Source organism: Trifolium pratense, linkage group LG2, assembly GCF_020283565.1.
Source record: "Trifolium pratense cultivar HEN17-A07 linkage group LG2, ARS_RC_1.1, whole genome shotgun sequence".
Classification (NCBI taxonomy): Eukaryota; Viridiplantae; Streptophyta; class Magnoliopsida; order Fabales; family Fabaceae; genus Trifolium; species Trifolium pratense.
This window is the reverse complement of record NC_060060.1, coordinates 15,496,237-15,519,421: the sequence shown is the minus strand read 5'-3', so window position 1 is coordinate 15,519,421 and position 23,185 is coordinate 15,496,237. Positions and strand designations below refer to the sequence as shown.

Sequence of the window (23,185 nt, the reverse complement as noted above, 5' to 3'; positions counted from 1 at the left end):
ATTAGCGATCACAATTGTGCGTTGGCATACGTGCATTAGTCAAACTAGCTCTTATATTTTGGGACGGAGGAAGTATGTTATTGGTTCATACAAAATTATGCACGCAGTTTTAGTGTTTATTGTTAAACCAATGCGTATTTTTGAATTATTATATCACAGACATATTTAAAATATTATAAAAAATTTCTCGAAGAAAAAAAAGTAACACAAAATTTAATTTTTAAGTCGAGATTTTCACCACTTTTGTCTTTATGTTTTGGTCTCTAAAAAAATGACATGTTATAGTCCTACAAAATTTTGCCCGGACTAAAACTAAATATCTAAAAAATTTGCAGGACTAAAACGTGTCTTTTTTTTATAGACAAAAAAAAAAACAAAAATTTATAACTTTATAAAATTTTTTTGAACAAGCCAAAATGAGATATATATATATATATATATATATATATTAAGAAAATCTTCCCAGCACAAGGCGTGCCAAGAGAGACTGAGTAAGGATACAGTAGAGTCAAAATACAAAACCGAAAAAAATTATACAAGACTCAAGCAAAGCATAGGACTAGACCACCAACTATGACAGTTCAAAGCTAAGGTACTATTCGTCGCTTTCAACCACCTGTAGGAAAAAGTCTTGATCTTGTCCAACATAGAATGTAAAGAGTTTGCCGAGCCTTTGAATAACCTGTAGTTTCTTTCGGTCCACACAACCCACACACAAACAAGCCATATGAGTTGCATATAACTTTATAAAATTAAAAAATATATTGTGAAGCTATCCTGGTAAGTAACATAACTATGTTCTATGTAAAAAAAAATACATAACTATGTTCTACGCTAGAAACTAGAAAGTATGCAATACTGAAGTAATTGAAGAGAGTGAAAAACTGAAAAGCGTAGGAGAGAGAAACAGGACAAAGAAATTTTATCTCATAAAACAGGTGCCACATCCTTCCCGGTGCATTTTCCCTATTAATAACATTCCAAGAAAGTTGAAACAACTAGAGTGGTTGAAAAATTCCAAGATTTTAGTGAAAAAGAAAGATTGCCACTCACCCTTTCTCAAAATTAGGTATTCTTGTAGAGGCTAATTTCAAATTTGATACAACACCACAATATCATACGTGCTAACTTGTTCTTCTTCATATTCTTTTTCATTATCTCACCCTTAACATTAATTTATTTTCCAATGGCTTCCCAATCAAACCAACAACACTTCCTTCTTGTTCCATTTATGTCTCAAAGCCATCTCATTCCTTTCATAGAAATGGCAAAATTGTTTGCATCAAATGGTGTCATTGTCACTGTTGTCCTTACACCACTTAATGCAGAAAGGTTCAACATGATAGTTGATCAAGCAAAAGCCTCAAACCTCAAAATCCAATTCCATTTGTTACCTTTCCCTTGTGTAGAAGCAGGTTTACCAAAGGGGTGTGAAAATATGGATACACTTCCTTCTCCTAAATACCAACCTTTGTTTTTTGCAGCTTGCAATATGCTTAAAGAACCACTTGAAAATTGGCTTTCTGAGTTGGAAAAACTACCTACTTGCATTGTTTCTGATATATGTCTTCCTTGGACTTCAAATGTTGCATCAAAATTCAACATTCCAAGAGTTGTCTTCCATGGAATTTCTTGTTTCACACTCTTGTGTTCACATAACATTAACCTCTCCAAAGTTCATGAAAGGGTCGACTCAATGTCAACGCTGTTTGTGGTACCAGATTTGCCTGATACAATTGAATTTACAAAAGCGCAGTTACCCGAGGCTATGAAGCAAGATTCAGAGGCATGGAAAGAAGCTATTGATCAATTCAAAGAGTCTGAACTTTCATCACAAGGGATATTGGTGAATACTTTTGAAGAGTTGGAGAAGAATTATGTTAGAGGTTATGAGAAAGTTGCTAAAAAGGTTTGGTGTATAGGACCACTTTCCTTACATGACAAGTTAACATTCGGCAAGTTTGGTAAAGACGATAAGGGACTCATCAATGATTCTGAATCCGAATGTCTAAAGTTTCTTATTTCAAACAAAGCTTGTTCTGTCATCTATGTATGTTTTGGTAGTTTGTCTTTCATTCCTGCTTCGCAACTGAAGGAACTTGCTTTGGGATTGGAAGCATCAAACCATCCATTCATTTGGGTGATTGGAAAAAATGATTGTTCTGTTGAGTTAGAGAAGTGGTTAAAAGAAGAGAATTTTGGAGAGAGGAATAAGGGAAGAGGAGTTATAATTAAAGGGTGGGCGCCTCAAGTTGAAATATTATCTCATCCTTCAACCGGTGGATTTTTATCTCATTGTGGTTGGAATTCAACATTGGAAGCAATTTCATGCGGTGTACCGATGATAACTTGGCCATTGTTTGCCGAACAATTCTTTAATGAGAAGCTGATTGTGCAAGTGCTTAAGATCGGCGTGAGGATTGGTGTTGAAGTTGGTGTGGATCCGATGGATACATTTAAAGATGAGAAAGTTTTGGTGAAGAAAGAGGATGTGAAGATGGCTATTGAAAAGCTTATGGAGAATGGTGTGGAAGGGGAGCAAAGAAGAAACCGAGCTAAAGAGATTAAATATATGGCTTATAAGGCTGTTGAAGATGGTGGATCGTCTGATTCTAATTGCAAATTGTTTATACAAGAAATTTTAGAGCAAAGTTCATAATTTAATGATTAAGCATAGCAAAGTAGTTTTTTTTTTTTTTTTTTTCATTTGTAGCTTTCACTTTTTTATAATCACTATATGTCATGTGCTAATTAATGCTACTACAAATACATGAAAAGACTATATTTTCTCAAACATTTTGGATATTGATTTGTATGGGAAATGTTAACCACTGTTTGGTTAGATAAACCAATGTGTTTTAAATAAAGATCTTGACACAAACACCAAACTTCATTGTTCCTAATTTTCATGTAATCCTTTACATATTCTAGTTCCAATTCCTCAAAAGAATTCACAACACCACCATAAGAAACCATTTCAAGATTATGATGCTTACCAACTTGTTATTGTTTGTGGAAAGAGTTGAAATGCCAAAGTCAAACTTGAACACTTTTTAAGTGTTTGTTTAGTACGAAATATCTTGATTAGGGAATTTTTGTTATCATTCAAGATTTGTATTTGCCTTTTCTATCAAACCACTTCCCAAATCATTTTAATTTCAATTATGTCAATACAACTTCTAATAATTGTATATTTACCATGTCAATTCAGTTTACTAATTTTTCTTCCATTCTTCTTCCTCTTCGTAGCAACCTCTTAGTATTCCATAAAAATTTCTTTTTACTTCTTCTTACTAAAGTCTAAATACATCTGTTTGTTCATACACAAATTCATCTCTTGCACAGTAACAAACTCTAAAGTATGGATGAGGCTCATTCTAAAGTAATTATTTTCGCTTGGCAATTACTTCAGGATAGGGTGCTAACGAGACAAAACTTCTCTTGACAATTGCTTCTGGTGTGTCTCCCGTGAGTATTAGTAGTGTCTTCCAAGGTTTTCTGGCTCTTGGATTGGGTAGGAAGAATAAGTTAGGGTGGTTGTTAATTTGTCATGCTACTGTTTGGACAATCTGAAACTCTTTGAATGATGTTAACTTTGCGAGATGAACTGTTTTTGTCGAATCTTTGGTGGATAAGGTGAAACTTTCATCGGATAAGTGATATATGACTAAAAATCATCGTAACCTCTGCTCCTGTGCCGGAGCCGATAGTGGTAGGTGGCTTGTGGGTCCCATCGCTTCTTGGTGGTGGGTACCCTATTCGCTGTTTGTCTTCTCTTCTTTCCTTTTCTCTCCCTTTTGTAAGGTGTATTGGTTCAAGTTTTTGTAGTTAAGATGTTTGACGTTTTTCCATTTGTACTATTTTGTTATTTGAGAAAAAACACATGTTAGTGATTCAAAAAAGAAAATATTTTATAACTCATGTATATAATTCACTTTTAAATTTGATCATAAATTAACCACGTGAAATTTAAGAAAATATTTCTATTTGAATTATTAAGATGTGTCTTTTTAAAGAACATTTGTATTTTAGTAGTAGTTTCTTTTAGTTTGTACTTTCTTTTGGGGAATGTTTTCTACTAATACACATCCTTATTTATCTCTAAAAAAAAAAAGATATTACTCCGTACTAAACAGAATAGAACACCGAGTTGAATTGTAAGAACTGAACAAGTTTGAATGTGTAGTAGAATGGTAGCAAAATCGTGAACAAACATGAAGAACACAAACGAAGATGCTTCCACACAAGATCTGGACCCTCAAAGCGATCACAGCTCCGATTACTTAGCTCAACCACAACCTCGCCGTCTCCGCGGCTTCGCTGCCACGGCGGTGGGAATCAATTCCACCGGAAAAGGAAAAAAAGAAAGAGAAAAAGAAAAGGAACAAACGAAGCTCCGAGAACGACACCGTCGAGCCATCACCAGCCGAATGTTAGCTGGACTCCGTCAGTATGGTAATTTCCCTTTACCGGCGCGTGCTGACATGAACGACGTACTCGCTGCTCTAGCGCGTGAAGCTGGTTGGATTGTTGATGCTGATGGAACTACCTATCGCCAGTGTCTTCCTCCTTCTCACATGGTTTCATTCGTTTTCTTTCAATTTCATGATTGAATTTAAATTGATTAAAGTAATGAGTCTTTTTTGATCTAACCTGATGATCAGAAAGGTTGATGGCCGGTCCGTTGAGCAAGCATCCACGCCGAATGGGGGGTTTGTACCTGCAGGCACTCCGATGCTTAAGTCAGCAAGAGAATGAGAGAGATACAAGAGAAGAGAGAGAAAGTATAGTGAGTAATGGTTTAGAATACCTGGCTCTCCTGTCTAGGAGAGCTTATATAGTGCCCCCGGCGCTGGGCCAAAGGTTGGTCTATTGGGCCGGGATAACCGACCCAATAGACTCAACTGCCAAGATAGTCCCTGTATCGTAGGGGAGACCGTTATTTGCCTCTATCTTGGTTGGAACCGTCCCGCTATTCGCGGGTAATGGATAGGCTCCGTGACAGATGTGGTTGGATAAATGAGCACGTGCTAAACGTGCTGCTTAGCTGTTAAACTACGGTGGAATGGATCAACATGCATGGATAGATGAGCACATGTTTAACGTGCCGCCTATCCGTTATGTCGGGCAGGACACGTCACTGGCTGACGTGTCGGGGAAGTCTCCCCTTATTGGGCCATGCCCCAAATGTCGGGCAGAAGCGATTGGGCCAGCTCTTGGCCCAGTCCAGAACAGGAGCCCCCCAAGTCGTTGCTCCTAGGCATAGGAGTAATGACTTAAGGTCCGGGCCCGCATGTTGAGGAAATGTTTTCCCCGCTAATCGTAGGAGGAGTTCACAATTCATTGATTTATGATTGTTGCTCGTTTGCGCGAGGAGAGTATATGTTGCTCGTAAATTCCTCTGTGGCATGACGAGGAGAAATTTCTAAGGAGGAAGTTTCCCTTAGCTCGTAGCGCGTGCCACGATGTTCGTGGAGGAACTTACGGGGAAGAGATTTTGCCTTTGAACGTTATTGGCTTTTTAGTTCCTCAACTAATTGTCGAGGAGGTATTGCGTATGTTGCATCTAGTTGATGCTGCCTGTTTTTGCGGGCACGTTTTGTGGCGTTTGTTTCAATTGCCCGCAATTCGCGCTTGTCCGCAACGTCGGGGAGATATCTACGTTGGGGATAGCGACGAATCCCTCGAGAGGCGCGTGGTTCTGCTCGATGGGATGTGAAAAGACAAACGTTTCGTCTGATCTTGACGCGTGTGTGTGCTAGTGGAAAGAGTAATGATGACATTGGGAATATGCAGTAGTTGCCTCGTTTTACGAGGGGGCCTCTTAGCCGTTGGATACACGCGACCTTTGATTTCCTGCGAGATTCAATCAGGGCCTTTCGATGATTTTTGATCAGAACCGTTGGATCTTGATCAACGAGTGTGATTGGAAGGGCGCGTTTTTTCGCCATGGAGGTGCAGGGCCTCAAAGGGTCTATAAATAGGAGAGGGGAGATTCATTTGGACTTTTCTCTTCCTCTCTCATACGTTGCTGCTGCTACTGCATTTCTCAATTGAAAGTTCAAAGTTCACAAAAGCTTCTACTTTTTCGTTGCTTCAAGTCTTCATTCAAACAGGTAAGGTGCCCTACTCTGTTTTGCTTTCCAAACCTATGCCTTTTGATTTGTGTTTTCGCCTTGAATGCATTTAGATTTAGAGCAAACTTTGGTTTATTTTGGGTTTATGTGTTTTGAATGGGTTTTTCTTTTCCCATACCCATTTTGGTTTTGGGTTGAACCCCATTTGTTAGTAGTTTAGATACTGTTTTAGTGAGATACTAGTGTTTGGTGGTGGTATTTTCACTATCAAACGTTGTTTCTGTGTGTTGTAGTGTTTTCGTGATTCTGGGTTTTGCCCATATTTTTTCCGATTCTGGAAAAACAAAGAACTTTGATGAACTTTGGTTTTGTTTCTGGAAAAATGATGAACGATTGATGAAGATGATGAATCTTCTGGAAAATGATGATGAACACCATGAATAATTCTTGGAATTCTATGCGTTTTTCGTCGGGGAGAAGAATGTTGTTTCCTCTCCCGGTTAACAATTATTATCTTGTCGTGGAGAATTGATTCGCTATTTCTCCCCGTTTATTGTAGCAAAAAACTAGGTTAGTTAAGCCTTGTGTCGGGGAACTTCTCCCCGTTATCGTCTTCGCGAGTTTTGCGGGACTTTACAATTTGTATGAATGTCGGGGACCCTCTCCCCGTTTTTGACTTTAGGATTTAATTGGAAAAAAAATGAGTTTGTAGAACTCTATGTTGGGGAGCTTCTCCCCGTTTTTAACTTGAGATTTTATGCAAAAACGAAGTTTGCTTCTAAGCGTCGAGCAATGTTGATAGCTTGCGTCGGGGACTGTTTCCCCGTTTTTAGGCTTTGTTAAATGGTTCTCCTCGTCTCCTCTGTTTTTTGTCTTTGTTTTGCCATTTTGATAAGGGCTTTTGGTCGGGGACAGCGTCCTCGCCCTATCTTACGCACTTTCACTTGAATTGCGGTGAAAGGGTGGATTTGATAATTATCGAATTCACTGTCTTTTCGCTGCTTTTCAGGTTTTCGGAATGTCGGACACGGAGGAGGTAACGGGGAGTCAAGCGACGTCCAAGCACAAGTTGGTTGACACAATTACAGATCCCGAGCTGGCTTGGGTTGCGCCCGAGCCGAGGGGCATTGCTTCGACAATTACCGCTCAGGATCCCCGACTCTTTACTATTGTCGAGGGGGCTGGCCCGGTTAACTAGGAGGTCCATATGCCTGCTGAAGGGGAGCGGATTTGTTCGCCGTACACTGAAGATGGATTTACCATGTAGGAAATGGCGTTCAAAGGGATGGGATATCGACTGCCCTTCAACAACCTTGAAGCCGAGATTTTTGGCCGGTTAAAGGTGGCTCCCTCACAGCTTCATCCAAACGCGCTGGCGTTCATCCGGGCATACCAGATTCTTTGTCGGTATCTGGAGGTGGAGGCCACAGTCTCTTTATTCTTCTATATCTTCAAAATCCAACGACAGAAAGTCGGGGACCAGCAAGGTTGGGTGTCCTTGAAGCACCAGTCGAGCAAGATATTCAAGATGTTTGTGGAGTCTGCCCGGGGCTTCAAGGAGAGATATTACGTGGTGAAGCCGGTGACGGAGTTTGCCTTAAACTCTCTTTATATGGACAAACCGGTATTCCTCGAGGATGGGTCTCCTCAATTGGACGAGGAGGGGGAGCAGGTAACGGAGTGGGGCCTTCGTTTCCCATTGTCGTGGTCGTCGGGGCACTTTGTAATGCGAACCGATGAATATCTGACGGCTGCCGAGGACCTGACCCCGGCGGATATGGTAGGCTTCGAGAAGCTTAAGACCTATGTGGATGGTTTTAAACCTTGTAAGGTTATGACCAGTTTAGGGGAGGTTGCGCTAGATAAGTATGGTAAACCAAGGATCGAACCTCGTATCGTTAATACCAAGCTATTATTGTCGTGCAAGATTGTTTCAGCTGAGAACACTTTGTTGGGTACTTATTTTAGTTTCTGCTCGTTTTTTACTTGTTATGTTCAGCGATTTTGATGTTTTGATTTTCTCCCCGTGTTTTTGACCATGTTTCCGACTTTGCAGGTAGAATGGCTGATCTTGCTTCTGAGCTGATGAGGACAGCTACTGAGCACAAGGGAGATAAATCAAAGAAAAAGGCGAGGAAGTCCAGGCCTGGTGTGAGCAACGTTCTGGTTGCCGAGCAAGCTGCTTCAGGGAGTATTAGCCAGTCTTCACCGGTGTTGAGCTCAGCGGGGACCCCGACAGGTCGTGCAAAGAGGCAGCGGGAGGAGCAGATGACGCCTATTGTAGACCTGTCGGAGGGGGACGGTGGTTTCGTCCTCCCCGCATGCCTGAGCAACCGGAGCTTTTTTGATAAAAATCCCCTCCAGGTGCCTGCATCAGAGAAGAATTATGTTCTGAGCGTTTCTTCAGCTGTCCGACAGAACCAGCTGAATGAAGATATTGCTGCTGTCATCCAGCTGGCGGAGACGGCCTTGGTTCTGAATGAGGGGGGGGCAACTCATAAGGTGGAGAAGTTGGCTGCCCGGAATGCCAAGCTGGAGGGGCACATTGTGAAGCTGGAGGGTGAGCTCATTGATTTTAGGGGCAAGCAAAAGAATTATGGGAATCTGTTGGAAGAAGCCCGGGTTACTCGAGAGGAGTTGGAGAAAACTAAGAAAGAGCTCGAGGAGGTAAAGACCCAGGGTGCCGAGGAGAAGAAGAAACTGGAGGAGGTGATAGGTGACCTGCAGTCCAAGTTTGCTCCTGCTGCTGATGAGGCCGTTGAAACTTCCAGGCTGGTAAGTCGAGCAGACCTGGTCAAGGAAATCAAGAGGCTCGGGGGCCTGATGTTGGCGAGCATGGTACATGGGTGGAAGAATGCGGTGGCTCAGCTGAAGGTCGTGAATTCCGAGCACGGGTTGATTACCGAGGGGATTCACCGGCTGAAAAAAGTTGAAAATGGCCAGATTGTCATTCCAGAGGAGTATAGACAGATGGCTTTGGAGGAGGAGAAGGAGGATGAAGAAGATGACGATGATGAGGATGACGTGGAGGAAGTGGTCGAGGAGGAGAAGGCTCCTGATGGAAACCAAGAGGGTCATGATGAAAGCAACTGATCCTCCCTGACTTTTTATTTGGGCCTGCGCGCCGTTGACTTGTATTTCTTTTTGTTTTATTTTATAACAATTTTTGGGGGCTTGCGTGCCCGGTTTTGTAATGTTCGAACAAGTGGGTTTTTATGCCCGGTATTTTTATGACAGTGCCCGTTTTGTTAATCCTGCTCGTTTATTTCATGCTCCTCGTTTGTATGTTTAAATTATCGCTTTTGTTTTTGCTAAGTTATGCCTGTTCGTACTGAATTTATGCATGTCTTTATGCTTGCTCGTTTTTAACTTAACAAATTTTTTGGTTTTGTCATTTGTATACCTGCTCGACATTATTGTATGCCTGCACAACAAAACCATTTTTTATATTTGCAAGTTTTCGTTTCGAGCGCGTTTCGTCGAGGAGGTCGTCCTCGGATTTAACTTAGAAAGTTTAGGGAACTGTCTAAGCGCCTAGAGTTGTTTCTGAGGCTAATACGGATGCCGACACGTTGGTGTGCCCGCCCCCGCGGCTTGAACTTCCCATCGCGAGCTGGGCGTTAAGCCTTGGCACAAAGACGAGGAGCTTGTCTCAAAGGTCACCCCCGTCGGGGAGACGCTCTGCCCTTCCTGAGCCAGAGTATCTCCTTTTCAATTATTGGATCGAGCATGTGTGCCTGCGTGCTCTCCGTTGTCGAGGTGTCGGGCTCGTTGCTAGAGGATCCGAGCATCCTTTTAGAAGTGTTTTTTAGTTTGGCAATAACTTAGCTATAATATTGTTTTAATTTTTGGGCGTTCCAAGGTCGAGGAAGTTTCTTTCCTCGAAGGTCCTCGAGATAATATGCGCCATTTTCTGTTTTGTCGATGACGCGATATGGTCCTTCCCAGTTGGCCGCCAGCTTACCATCCTGGGAGTCCTTAGCGTTTCGTCTTAAGACGAGGCTGCCCACCTCAAATTCTCTTTTGATGACTTTAACGTAATGTCGGGCAGCTATTTTTTGTTTAAGGGTGGCTTCCCGAAGGGATGCCCCCGTACGAATCTCTTCGACGAGATCAAGCTCTTCGCGGAGAGCTTCGTCGTTCATTTCTTCTTCGAGCGGTTGCTCGGTTCGGCGAGATGGTTCGCCAACCTCCACGGGGATGACTGCTTCTGTTCCATATACCATTCGAAATGAAGTCTCCCCGGTCGTGGAGTGTGGTGTTGTACGATAGGCCCAAAGGACGCTTTCGAGCTCCTCGACCCATTTCTTTTTGTTTTGGTCCAATCTTCTTCGTAGGCCGCGCAGGATTACTCTGTTGGTGGCCTCGGCTTGCCCGTTTGTCTGGGGATGTTCAACTGAAGTAAAGTGTTGCTTGGTTCCCAGGGCAGAAAGGAAGTCTTGGAATCCTTTATCCGTGAACTGTGTTCCGTTGTCCGTTACACGGCTTGTGGTATCCCAAATCGGCAGAGTACGTCTCGCTTAAAGAAACGGAGTATTCTGAACGATGTTATGTCGGAGAGGGGTTCAGCCTCTACCCATTTGGTGAAATAGTCCACGGCGACTATTAAGAATTTGTTTTGATGGAGTCCCTTTGTGAAGGGGCCATGTATGTCCATGCCCCACCAAGCGAAGGGCCATGGTGACGACAAAGATTTGAGTTCGTGGGGAGGAGCTAGGTGCATGTCCCCATGTCGTTGACATTTGTCGCATTTTTTCACATGGTCCTTAGCGTCTTGCTGCATGGTGGGCCAGTAGTATCCTGCTCGGAGAGCTTTCCTGGCCAGCGATCTCCCTCCCAGGTGCTGGGCGTTGATCCCCTTGTGTACCTCGCGAAGGATGTAGTCGACTGTCTCCTCGTCGACACATTTTAGGAGCGGGATTGAGAATTCTCTCCTGTATAATTTTCCGTCGAGGATAACGTAGGCGCATGCTCGACGTCTAACGATTGCTGCTTCCTTCTGGTCGGCCGGAAGGGTTCCATTCGCGAGGAAGTTGTAAACGGGGGTCATCCAGCAGTTTTTGTCGCCGATGACATTTATGTCGAGGACGTTGGTCGACCTCTCGATGCTTGGTCGAGGGAGTATTTCCTGAATGACGGATTTGTTTCCGCCTTTCTTCTTTGTGCTCGCCAGTTTGGACAGGATGTCTGCCCGTTTGTTGTGCTCGCGTGGAACGTGTTGCACCTCCACGGACTCGAACTTAGTGATTTTTTCTTTCACTAATGCTAAATATTCAGAGAGATTATCATTTTTGGCTTGATATTCTCCCAACACTGCCCAACACTTGTGACGCGACAAGTTGTGAGTCTGTATAGATTTTAATTTCTTTTGCCTCCATGTCCTCGGCTAACCGTAGTCCTGCTAGGAAGGCTTCGTATTCTGCCTGGTTGTTTGAGGTCGGGAAGGATAGAGCTAGGGATACTTCGATGATGATCCCGTTCTCGTTTTCCAGGATAATTCCTGCTCCTGCTCCCGTGGCGCTCGATGCTCCGTCGACGAATATCGTCCATTTATCTGCCTCGCTTGTCGTGGAGGATGGATTCGTCATTTCGGCCACAAAGTCTGCTAGGACTTGTGCTTTTAGCGCTTTCCTGCTTTCGTAACGAATGTCGAATTCGGAAAGCTTGAGGGACCATTTGAGCATCCTGCCCGCCATATCTGGTCGACCAAGCAATGACTTGATGGGTTGGTCGGTTCGGACTACGATTGTATGTGCTAGGAAGTAGTGACGTAGTCTTCTTGCTGCGTTGATCAAGGCAAGGGCCACCTTCTCGATTTGTGTATATCTGAGTTCGGGCCCCTAGAGAGCCTTGCTCGTAAAGTACACTGGTTTTTGTCCTTCCGTTGTTTTACGGACAAGAGCTGCGCTGACGGCCTCAGATGCGATGAAGAGGTAAATGTATAACACTTCCTCGACATCCGGGCGTGAGAGGACTGGGGGTTCGGACAGGGCCTTCTTAAGATGTTGGAGGGCCTGCTCGCACTCGTCCGTCCATTCGAACACAGCTTCCTTCCTAAGTAATTTGAAGAGAGGTAATGCGTGTTGAGCAGATTTTGCTACGAAGCGAGATAATGAGGTCAGCATTCCGTTCAGGGTTTGTATGGATTTCTTGTTGCTCGAAGTTTGGAGCTCCGTAAAGGCACGACATTTGTCGGGGTTGGCTTCGATTCCTCGTTCTGTTAGATAGAATCCGAGGAACTTTCCTGCCCGTACCCCGAAGGTGCACTTCTCTGGGTTGAATCGCATGTTGTGTCTTCTGGCCTGCTCGAAGACCTTGCGTAGATGGGCGGTATGATCGATTTCCTCGTGGGATTTTACGATCATGTCGTCCATGTAGACTTTGAGCATGTCGCCTATTTCTCCCCGGAATACCCTGTTCATCATTCGCTGGTACGTAGCACCAGCGTTTTTTAGACCAAAGGGCATTACGTTGTAGTAATAGTTGCCCGACTCAGTCATAAAAGCTATTTTTTCCCTGTCGGCCACAGCCATTGGGATTTGATTGTATCCTGAATATGCATCCATAAACGACAATAATTTAAAGCCAGAAGAATTATCAACTAATTTATCAATGCAAGGTAAAGGATAGGAATCTTTAGGGCAAGCCCTATTGAGATCGGTATAGTCAACACACATTCTCCATTTTCCATTAGATTTTTTAACTAGTACAACGTTGGACAACCCGGTAGTGTATCTGGCTTCAGAAATAAAATTTGCCTCTAAGAGGTCTTTTACAGCTTTTTCAGCAGCCTCCGCTTTTTCGGGAGACTGCCTACGCCTGCGTTGCACTACGGCACTAGCAAGTGGGTCGACGGTAAGTTGATGACACGCGATGTTTGGATCCAGCCCGGGCATATCAGCAGCGTGCCATGCAAACAGGTCAGCATTTTCTCTCAGGCAGGCTTTCAGCTGCTTCCTTGCCAAGTCGGGGAGCCCTGTGCCAATTTTGACTCCTTTAGCTGGGTCCTCGCCGAACTGGACTATCTCGAAGTCTCCATCTGGAATGGGGCGGTAATGCTCTTTGCTCGCCTCGTCATCCTCCTTTTCTTCTTTCCTCAGCTTTTTCTCCTCCTTATGTTCTTTCTTGGAGGTGCGGCTGTCGAGATCGACCGAGCTCACATTTGGTGCGGGCATCTTTGGTGGTGCTTCCGGGGAAGGTTTTGGTGGCGTTTCCGGGGAAGGCTTTGGCTTCTTCGGTTCAGGAGCTTTGCCCACGAAATTGTTGCCCTTGGACGCTGCGTTGAAGCACCTCCTCGCGGCTTCAATGTCCCCGTGTAAAGTAGCAACCTGCCCTTTATGAGTGTAATACTTCATCTTCAGGTGGGCAGTGGAGGGAACAGCGATCAGGTCTGCTATGGTCGTCCTGCCGATGATGCACTGATAGAGGCAGGGGCAGTCCACGACCAAGAATTTAACCCTGATCGACTTAGCCGTTTCCTCGGAGCCAAAAGTGACTATGAGGTCGACATAGCCCCAAGGCTTAGTGGTTGCCCCGTTGAATCCTGTGAGATCTGAGCCCAAGTACGGGTGAGGTGTGTCTCGTCCAGCTGTAAGGTCCTGAAAAGACTGGCGTACATAATGTCGCAAGAGCTCCCCGGATCGATGAGGACCCGACGAACGTCCATGTTAGCCATGTCTGCCCGGACGAGTAGGGGAATTTGGAAATTGGCTGACCCACCGGGCAGCTCCTCGAGATAGAAGGCTAAAGGCATTGATCGCCCCTTCGCCTTGTCCAGCGTTGCGTTCATGTTCGAGGACATGTCGATGAGCTCCTCGAATTTTCTTTTTATTGATCCGATAGTGTGCTTGTCCATACGACCACCGGATATGACGAATGAGTCTGTAAAATAGTCCCACGTGCTAAGCGTAGGACCAGTATAGATGTCCCCGAAACAGCTGGGGATAGCAAAATCTTCTGGCCGGGATACGCTCATAGCTATCTGCTTGGCGTTGTTCTGCCCGGCGGGTTGTGGAAGTACCTCCTCGACCGCGCGAGTCTCCGCGGCCTCTGGTCGAGGATCGTTGTTTTTTTTAACGAACTCTCTCAGTTGTCCGTTCCTTATTATTATTTCAATAGCATCCTTCAGCTGGATGCAGTCGTTGGTCTTGTGACCATAACTCTTGTGATATCTGCAATACCTATTCTTGTCTTGGCCAGGCTTCAGAGGGGTTGGCTTTGGTTGCTTCACACCTGCTCTGTTGAACTCGGAGATGTGAACTTCAGCGAATACCTCTCCCCGAGATTTGACGAGGGGGTGTAGGTGCTGAATGTGCTTGGAGGGCCACGAGGCTCTCGTCTTTCGCCCCTCCTTCTGTCTCTGCCCCTCTCGCCACCCTTATCGCCGCCTCTGTCGTTTCCCCTGTCGCCGCCCCTATCATCGCTCCTATGGGAGGACTCGCGGGCAGGGTGGCTGCTTCCAGGTCGGGCAAGGCGGGCGACATCAGCTGCCTGGACTTCCTCGTACTCAATGTACTTTTGAGCTTTTAAGAGGAGGTCGTTCCAGGTGGGTGGTTTTTCTATGCCAACAACTTTGGCAAAATCGCTGCCCGGGCGAAGGCCCCTCTGCAGCAAATACTTCTTCATATCGTCGGTCGTCTCGACCTGCACGGCCTCTTTATTGAACCTCTCGACGAAATTGCAGAGAGTTTCTTCCTCGGCTTGGTATATGGCCTCCAAGGCATGCACAGTTTTTGGGTGCTTGCGGGAAGCTGTAAAGTGTCTACAGAAATGGTCTGTAAGATCCCTCCACGAGTGGATAGATTGAGGGGGCAGGCTTTGGTACCATGCCATCGCTCCCTTCCTCAGCGTGGTCGGGAAAAGTCTGCACCTAATGGCACCGCTAATATTCTTGAAATCCAGATTAGCGTTGACATTAGTTATGTGATCGTCGGGGTCGGTCAAACCATCGTACGCGGGGAGTGTAGGAGGTCTCTCGAAGCCCTTTGGAATATGCTTCCTCAAGATGTCTTTGGAAAGGGGGCATCAGGGATCGCCCTCGTCACTCCCGTTGGGAGAATAGTTCTCGGAAGACCGAGGAGAATAATCGCCGGGCATGGGCGTTGGACTGCGAGATTTGCGAGGGCGGTAGCTGCCCGACGCGCCTTGCTTTGTCATATGCGACAACCCTTGAGGTGAATGTCGACGAGGTGTTTCTTGCTTTCCCTTCTTGCTCGGGGAGAGTCTTGGCTCGCGGATGGGAGGAGTACGCTCCCTTTTCTGAGGAGGTGGCTCGACTCTCTCCAGATCAGGGCGTCGATGTTTGACGGCCGCCTGACGGGGAGGGGAAAGAGTAGCATGCTGTCTCCGCGGGGGAGAGTTGGTCTTTCGGCGGCGCCGGCTCTTCTCCAGCGCGGCGATTCTTTCACTTTGCTCGTCTAGTCGACGACCTTGAGCCTGCATGGCCTCCGTTGTTTGTTTTAGGGCAGCGATCAAGGCTGCGATCTCGGAATTGGCCAAGGTGGCGGGCTGTCCGGCGTTGTTTGCCGGAGTTTCTTGTTTGAACTGCGGGCGTTTGCCCGTTCGGCGATCGGTCGCGACCTCGACGTCTTCTTCATCGGACGAGAGTGAGGTTTCCCGTCCGTCGCAGGAGTCAGTTTCTGGACCGTGCGCTGCGGTGTTATTGTCACGCACCGGTGACAAAACGGTGTTATGCTGCGGCGGCGGAGAGGGTGGAACGTTGATAACGTTCTCATCGCCGGTATTGGTGTTGAGTTGCTGTGATGAACTAGCCATGATGAAGTTGTTGAGAGAATCGGCTTTGATCTTTAGAGTCTTGAATGAAGACAAAAGAAGGGGAGGAACTCAGTTCCCACAGACGGCGCCACTGATCTAACCTGATGATCAGAAAGGTTGATGGCCGGTCCGTTGAGCAAGCGTCCACACCGAAGGGGGGTTTGTACCTGCAGGCACTCTGATGCTTAAGTCAGCAAGAGAACGAGAGAGATACAAAAGAAGAGAGAGAAAGTATAGTGAGTAATGGTTTAGAATACCTGGCTCTCCTGTCTAGGAGAGCTTATATAGTGCCCCCGGCGCTGGGCCAAAGGTTGGTCTATTGGGCCGGGATAACCGGCCCAATAGACTCAACTGCCAAGATAGTCCCTGTATCGTAGGGGAGGCCGTTATTTGCCTCTATCTTGGTTTGAACCGTCCCGCTATTCGCGGGTAATGGATAGGCTCCGTGACAGATGTGGTTGGATAAATGAGCACGTGCTAAACGTGCTGCTTAGCTGTTAAGCTACGATGGAATGGATCAACATGCATGGATAGATGAGCACGTGTTTAACGTGCCGCCTATCCGTTATGTCGGGCAGGACACGTCACTGGTTGACATGTCGGGGAAGTCTCCCCTTATTGGGCCATGCCCCAAATGTCGGGCAGAAGCGATTGGGCCAGCTCTTGGCCCAGTCCAGAACATTTTTAATTGTTATATAAGTTCCAATTTTTGTTTTCTAGGTTTGAAGCTAAATAGGGTCACATTTCCGATGTTCGATATGGACACAGCTCCGTTATAGTGTTGTTAAATTGAAGTTATAGCGGCACTATACCGCTATAGGATAGTGGTGGAAAAGCCACAATTGTTTCATGATACGCTATTTAGTACAAAGTGTTATCAAATAGTTGCTATAGTGGCACTATAGCACTATTGTATAGCGGAATTTTAACAAATATGATATTTTCCGCTTTTGCATTGTCATCATTGGTTAAATTTCTAGTTAAAAAGAACGAATTTCTAGTCGGTGCTTCATAGGATAGAAGCTCTTAACTTGAGAATTAACCTATTGTGAAAATGACAATGAAATTAGTTAGTTGTTGCTTAGAAAAAGAAAAAAAATTGGGTCTTAATCGGGGAAATCTGGTGATTGATTAGGAAGTAAGTAAAGTCTGATTGAGTATTATTTGAGCTAGAGTAGAAATACTATTCAAGATATTTGACCTTAACTAAAATGCCTTAATCACTTGTGCTCAACTACTTGATTTAGTTGGTGCTTAGATTGATCATAAGAAAAGAAAAATATTGAAATTTTTGGTTAGGAAATATTTTGTTCATGATTTTTTTATTCGTTAGTGTTTATGTTTGATTAAGGTATTATTATGCAGGGATCATTTGTGGCAAGGTCAGTTGAAAGTCAACTATCTGGTGGTTCTTTGAGAACTTCTTCTGTTAAGGAAACACTAGAGAATCAGCCACCAATACTTAGAATAGATGAGTGCTTGTCACCTGCATCTATTGATTCTGTTGTAATTGCAGAAAGGGACTCAAAGAATGGAAAATACCCAAGTGTAAGCCCCGTTAATTCAGTTGACTGCTTGGAGGCTGATCAGGTGATTTTGGTGACTAATTCAATTGTTTTGTTGCTTTTGTATCATATTTGATGCGATGCAGATTTATTCGCGTAAACATGCATGTTTGGCTGTTATCCTCACTGTTTTTTGTGTTTGTGTTGATATGATATCTGAAATCTGATCAATTAATTCACTTAGTATAATCAAATTCTCGGGTCTTCTGTTTTTTTATATACCATTGGTCTATGTTGTTAATCCTAGATAGCGGCGTGTAGCCCCAAATCCCAAGAATCTTATAGCGGTATAGTGGATAGCAGGATGACCGCTATTGTGTAGACTACAAAATTAAACATAAATTCCAACAAGATACATAAATACTCAACATAGAAAAATACACAAAATTAAAGGGATGATCATATACTTATTAATTATAATCAACTTTGTCATTTCCTATCAAAATAAGTTCTAAATGTAATGTGGATGTCAAGAAGTGATTATAATTATTAATTATACTTGTTCTTAACACAGGTGGTGGGTTTAAACCTATAATGTGGATGTCAAGAAGTGATTGAACAGGACCATCTAATTTTGTAATTTATTGATGCAGCTTATGCAAGATATTCATTCTGGGGTGCATGACAATGACTTCAATTGCACACCTTATGTTCCTGTTTACACAAAACTTCCGGTAAGTGCTTTCTACTTGTTGTTTGCTTAATGTGTAGCTAGAACCCAACCTGTGTAATATCTTCTAGATAAAAAGTATACTTACATACAGGTTTCACTTAGTGTGTCCTTTTGAGGCATTCACTCTGTTTGCGTGGTATTTGATCACAGGGTTTCTAAAATTAGCCTTTTATTGCAGGCTGGTATTATTAACAAATTTTGCCAGTTGATGGATCCTGAGGACATTAGGCAGGAGTTAATCCATATTAAGTCCTTAAATATTGATGGTGTTGTTGTGGATTGTTGGTGGGGCATTGTTGAAGGCTGGAGCCCGCAGAAATATGTGTGGTCTGGTTATAGGGAGCTTTTTAACATTATTAGAGAATTCAAGCTAAAGTTACAGGTATATATTTTAATTGCTCATATCAGGTTATACATGCATCCATGTACTTCAAAATGGAAAATTCACGTGAAATGATTTATGACTTTGACTTGTCTATATACTATATATGATGCATTAATAAGGCCAACCAAATCATTTATTTTCTATTACAAGGGTGTGTTTGCTGGTTAGGAATTTTGTTAAAACTAGAAGTCCTCCCTATAAAATGCTTAAAAAACTATTACAATACATGAAGGACGGAATATGGAACACACAGGATGTGACTAAGTAACGAGGAGCATAACTAGTGGACAGATGATGTCAGTTGTATTATTTCTTAATTCTTAAATATTTGTTTTTTTTTTCCAGTGTGGTAAATAAAATTGTTTCCCTAGTTTGGATAGTATTGAAAATGAAAGATTACATTGGTTTAAAATATGTCAGAAGTTCCTTTAATTAATTGGATGTGTATCCTTGTCATGGGAATTGGAGAACATAATGACCATTGTTTGAGAGCCTATCTTGATTCTTATTTCAAATTCTGAAGGTTGTTATGGCATTTCATGAATGTGGAGGGAATGATTCTAGTGATGCATTGATTTCCCTCCCACAATGGGTTTTGAATATTGGAAAAGACAACCAGGATATATTTTTCACAGATCGTGAAGGACGGAGAAATACCGAATGCCTATCTTGGGGAATTGACAAAGAGCGGGTTCTCAAAGGAAGAACTGGAATTGAGGTATAAAATATCTAGTAGATATATTCCTGTCATTGATTCATTTATTTATGCTACATCCCAATTTCCACCGTATATGTGTTTCACCTAAAAAGAAAATATAAATAAATAAATTATTTCTTGTTTGTGTGCTATTTTACATGGTTATAGGAAATTCTGCATTTCATAGATTGTGTACTCTGTAAGTGTTTGTTAATTATCAGTTACATTACATGTTCTGTTTTATTGTGTGTTTGTTTCTGACTAGCCTTCTGCAATATATACAGGTATATTTTGATATGATGAGAAGCTTTCGGACAGAGTTTGATGACCTGTTTGCAGAAGGCTTGATTGATGCTGTAGAAATTGGACTTGGAGCATCCGGGGAGCTGAAATACCCTTCTTTTTCAGAAAGGATGGGGTGGAGGTATCCTGGTATCGGTGAGTTTCAGGTACCTCATTTTTTGGCCCCATTTCAAAACAGTTTTACTATTCTGTAGAATAAATAACATATGTGGTATCATATCCAATATGCTAATAAGGAAGTCTGATTTTCTATCTATCATCTATGAGCAGTGCTATGATAAATACCTGCAACATAGTCTGCGCAGAGCAGCCAAACTATGTGGTCACTCTTTCTGGGCTAGAGGACCTGACAATGCCGGGCACTACAACTCTATGCCGCATGAGACTGGATTCTTTTGTGAGCGAGGTGATTATGACAACTATTATGGTCGCTTCTTCTTACATTGGTACTCCCAGACTTTAATAGACCATGCAGATAATGTTTTGTCTCTTGCAAGCCTTGCTTTTGAGGAAACAAAAATTATTGTCAAGGTAGTTTTTCTGGTATATCTTTTTTCCATGTAGTGGTTTCATCTTGTAGTTGCGTGACTAAATTTGGATGATGCTAGTTGCTGCTGGTATTGATTGCATTCATAATTGATAGATGGTACCTAGAGTCAGTTTGGTATGCCCTTAAAAATTGAGGCATTTACTATCACTAAAGATATAAGAGAGACCATTGATGGAATATATGTTAATGTTGTATAATTTCTTATCCCGTGAATACTATAGAAGTGTAGGACATAAGTATAAATTTTGGTTTAAAAAATAGGATAGTAAATAGCAAAAGAGGACTGGGGTTATATCTTGTGAGCTGTGAGAAAGTCAACAAGGAAGCGAGTCATATCAATAGCAGATCTCAAAAATCAATAACTGCTATGGAATTAATGTCCAAGTCATATGATGGCATTTTCATGCAACAAACACCAAAAGAGTCGTAATTATAGTGGAGAGAGGCAAGGTGTTAGAATCTTGTCGGTGAAGGATTGCGAGAGACTGGAAACCCGAAAGAAAACAAAGGAAGAAGAAGAAGAAGAAGAAAGAATAATACACTTGAAAAGGGAAATACAACCTTAGTCTCACATAGTCACATGGGGTAAAATTCAATCACTGCAGGAAGACGAACGATACTCTATCAAATTTAATATTTTGTTTACTTTTGTGAAACATTTTAATTTTTTGAAAATCTTACTCCCATAAAATTTTCTCTTCCTTTAAGTTTTACTCCTAAATCAAACATAGACTTGGCGTGAAAGTTTTTAACGATGTCATTTTATATAATGTTTCATCCCATTTTAAGGGGATATTGATATTGAACTAATACTAATTGCCTAATAATAAAGAATAATTCTTGCTTATGGTGTTTGCAAAAGCAGACTAATTTAGTAATAATTTATTTCTGATACTTGTCTTTATTCACTGGAAATGCTTCTGTTGGAATTTTTGTGTGTTTGTGTACAGGTATGAATAATCTGTTTAGATGTTTAGTATTGATATTTAGCGTTAGGAAGCATTGATTCTCTGTACCTCTTAAACAAAAATCCTGTCCTTGAAAGTAAAACCATACTATCCTCTTCTCTAAATTAATGAATAATTGCTGCAGATTCCTGCTGTATACTGGTGGTACAAAACTCCTAGTCATGCAGCAGAGTTGACGGCAGGATATCACAACCCCACAAATCAGGATGGATACTCTCCTGTGTTTGAGGTTCTGAGGAAACATGCTGTCACCATGAAATTTGTCTGCTTAGGATTTAATCTTTCCAGCCAGGATGCTAATGAATCATTGGTTGATCCAGAGGGATTGAGTTGGCAGGTAATATTTCTTTTGATTAGTTTTACACCACCTTAATGCAGCTCTGAAGTGAAGTGGTATCTTTATAGATAGTTTGCAACTTTACATTGATTTGTACAACTTTGAACTCATTTATAAGTAAAAATACACACTTTCACATTTTTTAAGGGTGATAGTTAACTTTGGTAAAGAAAAAGGATGATAGTTAACTACATTTAGTTTTCTTGATTTTATGTATAAAAGGGAGTACATTTTCTAACTTATCCCTAATTACTCACATCATTAAAGACTTATTTTTTGGAATCAATCATTAAAGACTTGATTAAGGGTATTTTTGAAATAACAACATTAAATGTGGATAGATTAATTGATATTTGCATATATTTGACTCCAATATGTAGGCACTTTTTTTGCTTATAATTGACTCCAGAGGGATCATTACTTATTTTGATCAACTTGGTGCCGTGCATGTTTAATCCATTTGTTATGAATGATGATTGCACAGGTATTAAACTCGGCTTGGGAACGGGGGTTGGTCACTGCTGGAGAGAATGCACTATTTTGCTATGATAGAGAAAGGTATAAGAGATTGGTTGAGATGGCAAAACCCAGAAATGATCCTGATCAACGACACTTTTCATTCTTTGTTTATCAGCAACCATCTTTGCTTCAGGGAAATGTTTGCTTGTCGGAATTGGATTTCTTCATCAAATGCATGCATGGTAAGAATCCTTTTAAATTTTAATCGACTTTGATCTACGTATGTTGGAAATATTCTTTTAGGCGTTGGTCACAAAGCATGGTAATTTATTTTCCAAGAGATTTTTGCTGCACCTTTTTTTCTTGCTCTTGGTGAACACATAATTGCCCGATTTTCACTATCATGAGTACCTCGTCTCTTATGCATGTATGTTAGAATTTCCGTTTAACTGTGATAGGATTTTTATAGTCAAAATTATACCTGAAGCATTTTTTTTTCCCAACTTTTTCACCGTCTGAAGAAATACTTTTCTTGATGAAGTTTCTTGACTGTATTATTGAATATGTTTTCAAGTGGGTACATGACAGATTCTGATAGACATTCATGTCATCAGGTTTTATATTGATTCTCTTTTTAGCAAATATTTTCCATTTAAATTTTACTATAGCTTGTTATCCTTACAGGTGAGATGACTGGACATATGTAATGGCTGCAAATTTTACTTTTAAATTAGTCCATGTTGTCGGGTGTAATTACCCTGTTGTGGCTGGCTGCATAGGGACATGCTTGAAAAAAGCTAGTTGTCTCGTCTTATTTCTGTCAGTGCAATGTCGTCTGTAACATCGTTAGCTATAGTTGTAATATTTATAGGCTTCAAGATATGGTTATGTAAAACCATGATATGTTTCTCAAAGAAGAAAAACACCATAATCTAGGTTCTTAGTGATAAAACTGGTAATTGTATGATCATGGATGGTAAGATTTTATGAAGAAAATTTCTGCGGATGATAAAAAAAATGCAATCCAGTCTTCTCACTCACTCTGTCTTAACTGTGTTTTGGTGCTCCAAAATTTATTATGCCCCAAATGTGAACCTCAAACACGATGCAAATATACGCGGTCCTCTGAGCTCGGAGTGCTACCCTACAGATTCCTTTGTTTCAAAAGCAGTGGTACAATGGTACTCCAATGATCAGCAGTGGTCTGAGTAATTCTGCAAATGATGCTACAGAAAAGACTTTGAAGCTTGGTACTGGAATGACTATGGCACCACCCATGTAAAGATTCTGCATAAAATAAACCTCAAGTGGAAATTCAAGTACAAAATTGTTGGATTTCAAGTGTAAATAGGATCTTGTGAATAGTTAAGAAATAAATGACTTTGTTTTTAGGGAAG

At 42.3% G+C, this 23,185-nt stretch overlaps 3 protein-coding genes across 4 annotated transcripts; all 3 read left to right on the top strand.

The window, feature by feature from the left end:
- Positions 1-508: 508 nt before the first annotated feature.
- Positions 509-2,877, top strand: LOC123907540 (UDP-glycosyltransferase 73C5-like). Its single transcript, XM_045957839.1, has one exon. It carries the CDS (start codon positions 1,187-1,189, stop codon positions 2,657-2,659), a length of 1,473 nt encoding a protein of 490 aa, XP_045813795.1. The 5' UTR covers positions 509-1,186; the 3' UTR covers positions 2,660-2,877.
- A 1,146-nt stretch (positions 2,878-4,023) lies between these two features.
- Positions 4,024-22,811, top strand: LOC123907537 (beta-amylase 8). Its single transcript, XM_045957836.1, has 10 exons — positions 4,024-4,580; positions 17,217-17,441; positions 18,010-18,090; positions 18,268-18,471; positions 18,998-19,192; positions 19,456-19,620; positions 19,745-20,005; positions 21,117-21,329; positions 21,814-22,030; positions 22,473-22,811. The coding sequence occupies exons 1-10, from the start codon at positions 4,215-4,217 to the stop codon at positions 22,493-22,495; spliced, it is 1,950 nt and encodes a 649-aa protein (XP_045813792.1). The 5' UTR covers positions 4,024-4,214; the 3' UTR covers positions 22,496-22,811.
- On the top strand, positions 4,126-9,673 carry LOC123907539. Of its 2 annotated transcripts, XM_045957838.1 has the most exons (3): positions 6,155-7,650; positions 7,714-8,032; positions 8,134-9,170. In XM_045957838.1, exons 1-3 carry the CDS (start codon positions 7,348-7,350, stop codon positions 9,168-9,170), a joined length of 1,659 nt encoding a protein of 552 aa, XP_045813794.1. In that variant the 5' UTR covers positions 6,155-7,347. The 2 variants fall into 2 exon arrangements, with proteins under 2 accessions (XP_045813793.1, XP_045813794.1); XM_045957837.1 differs by having other exon boundaries at positions 4,126-8,032; positions 8,134-9,673.
- Positions 22,812-23,185: the final 374 nt, after the last annotated feature.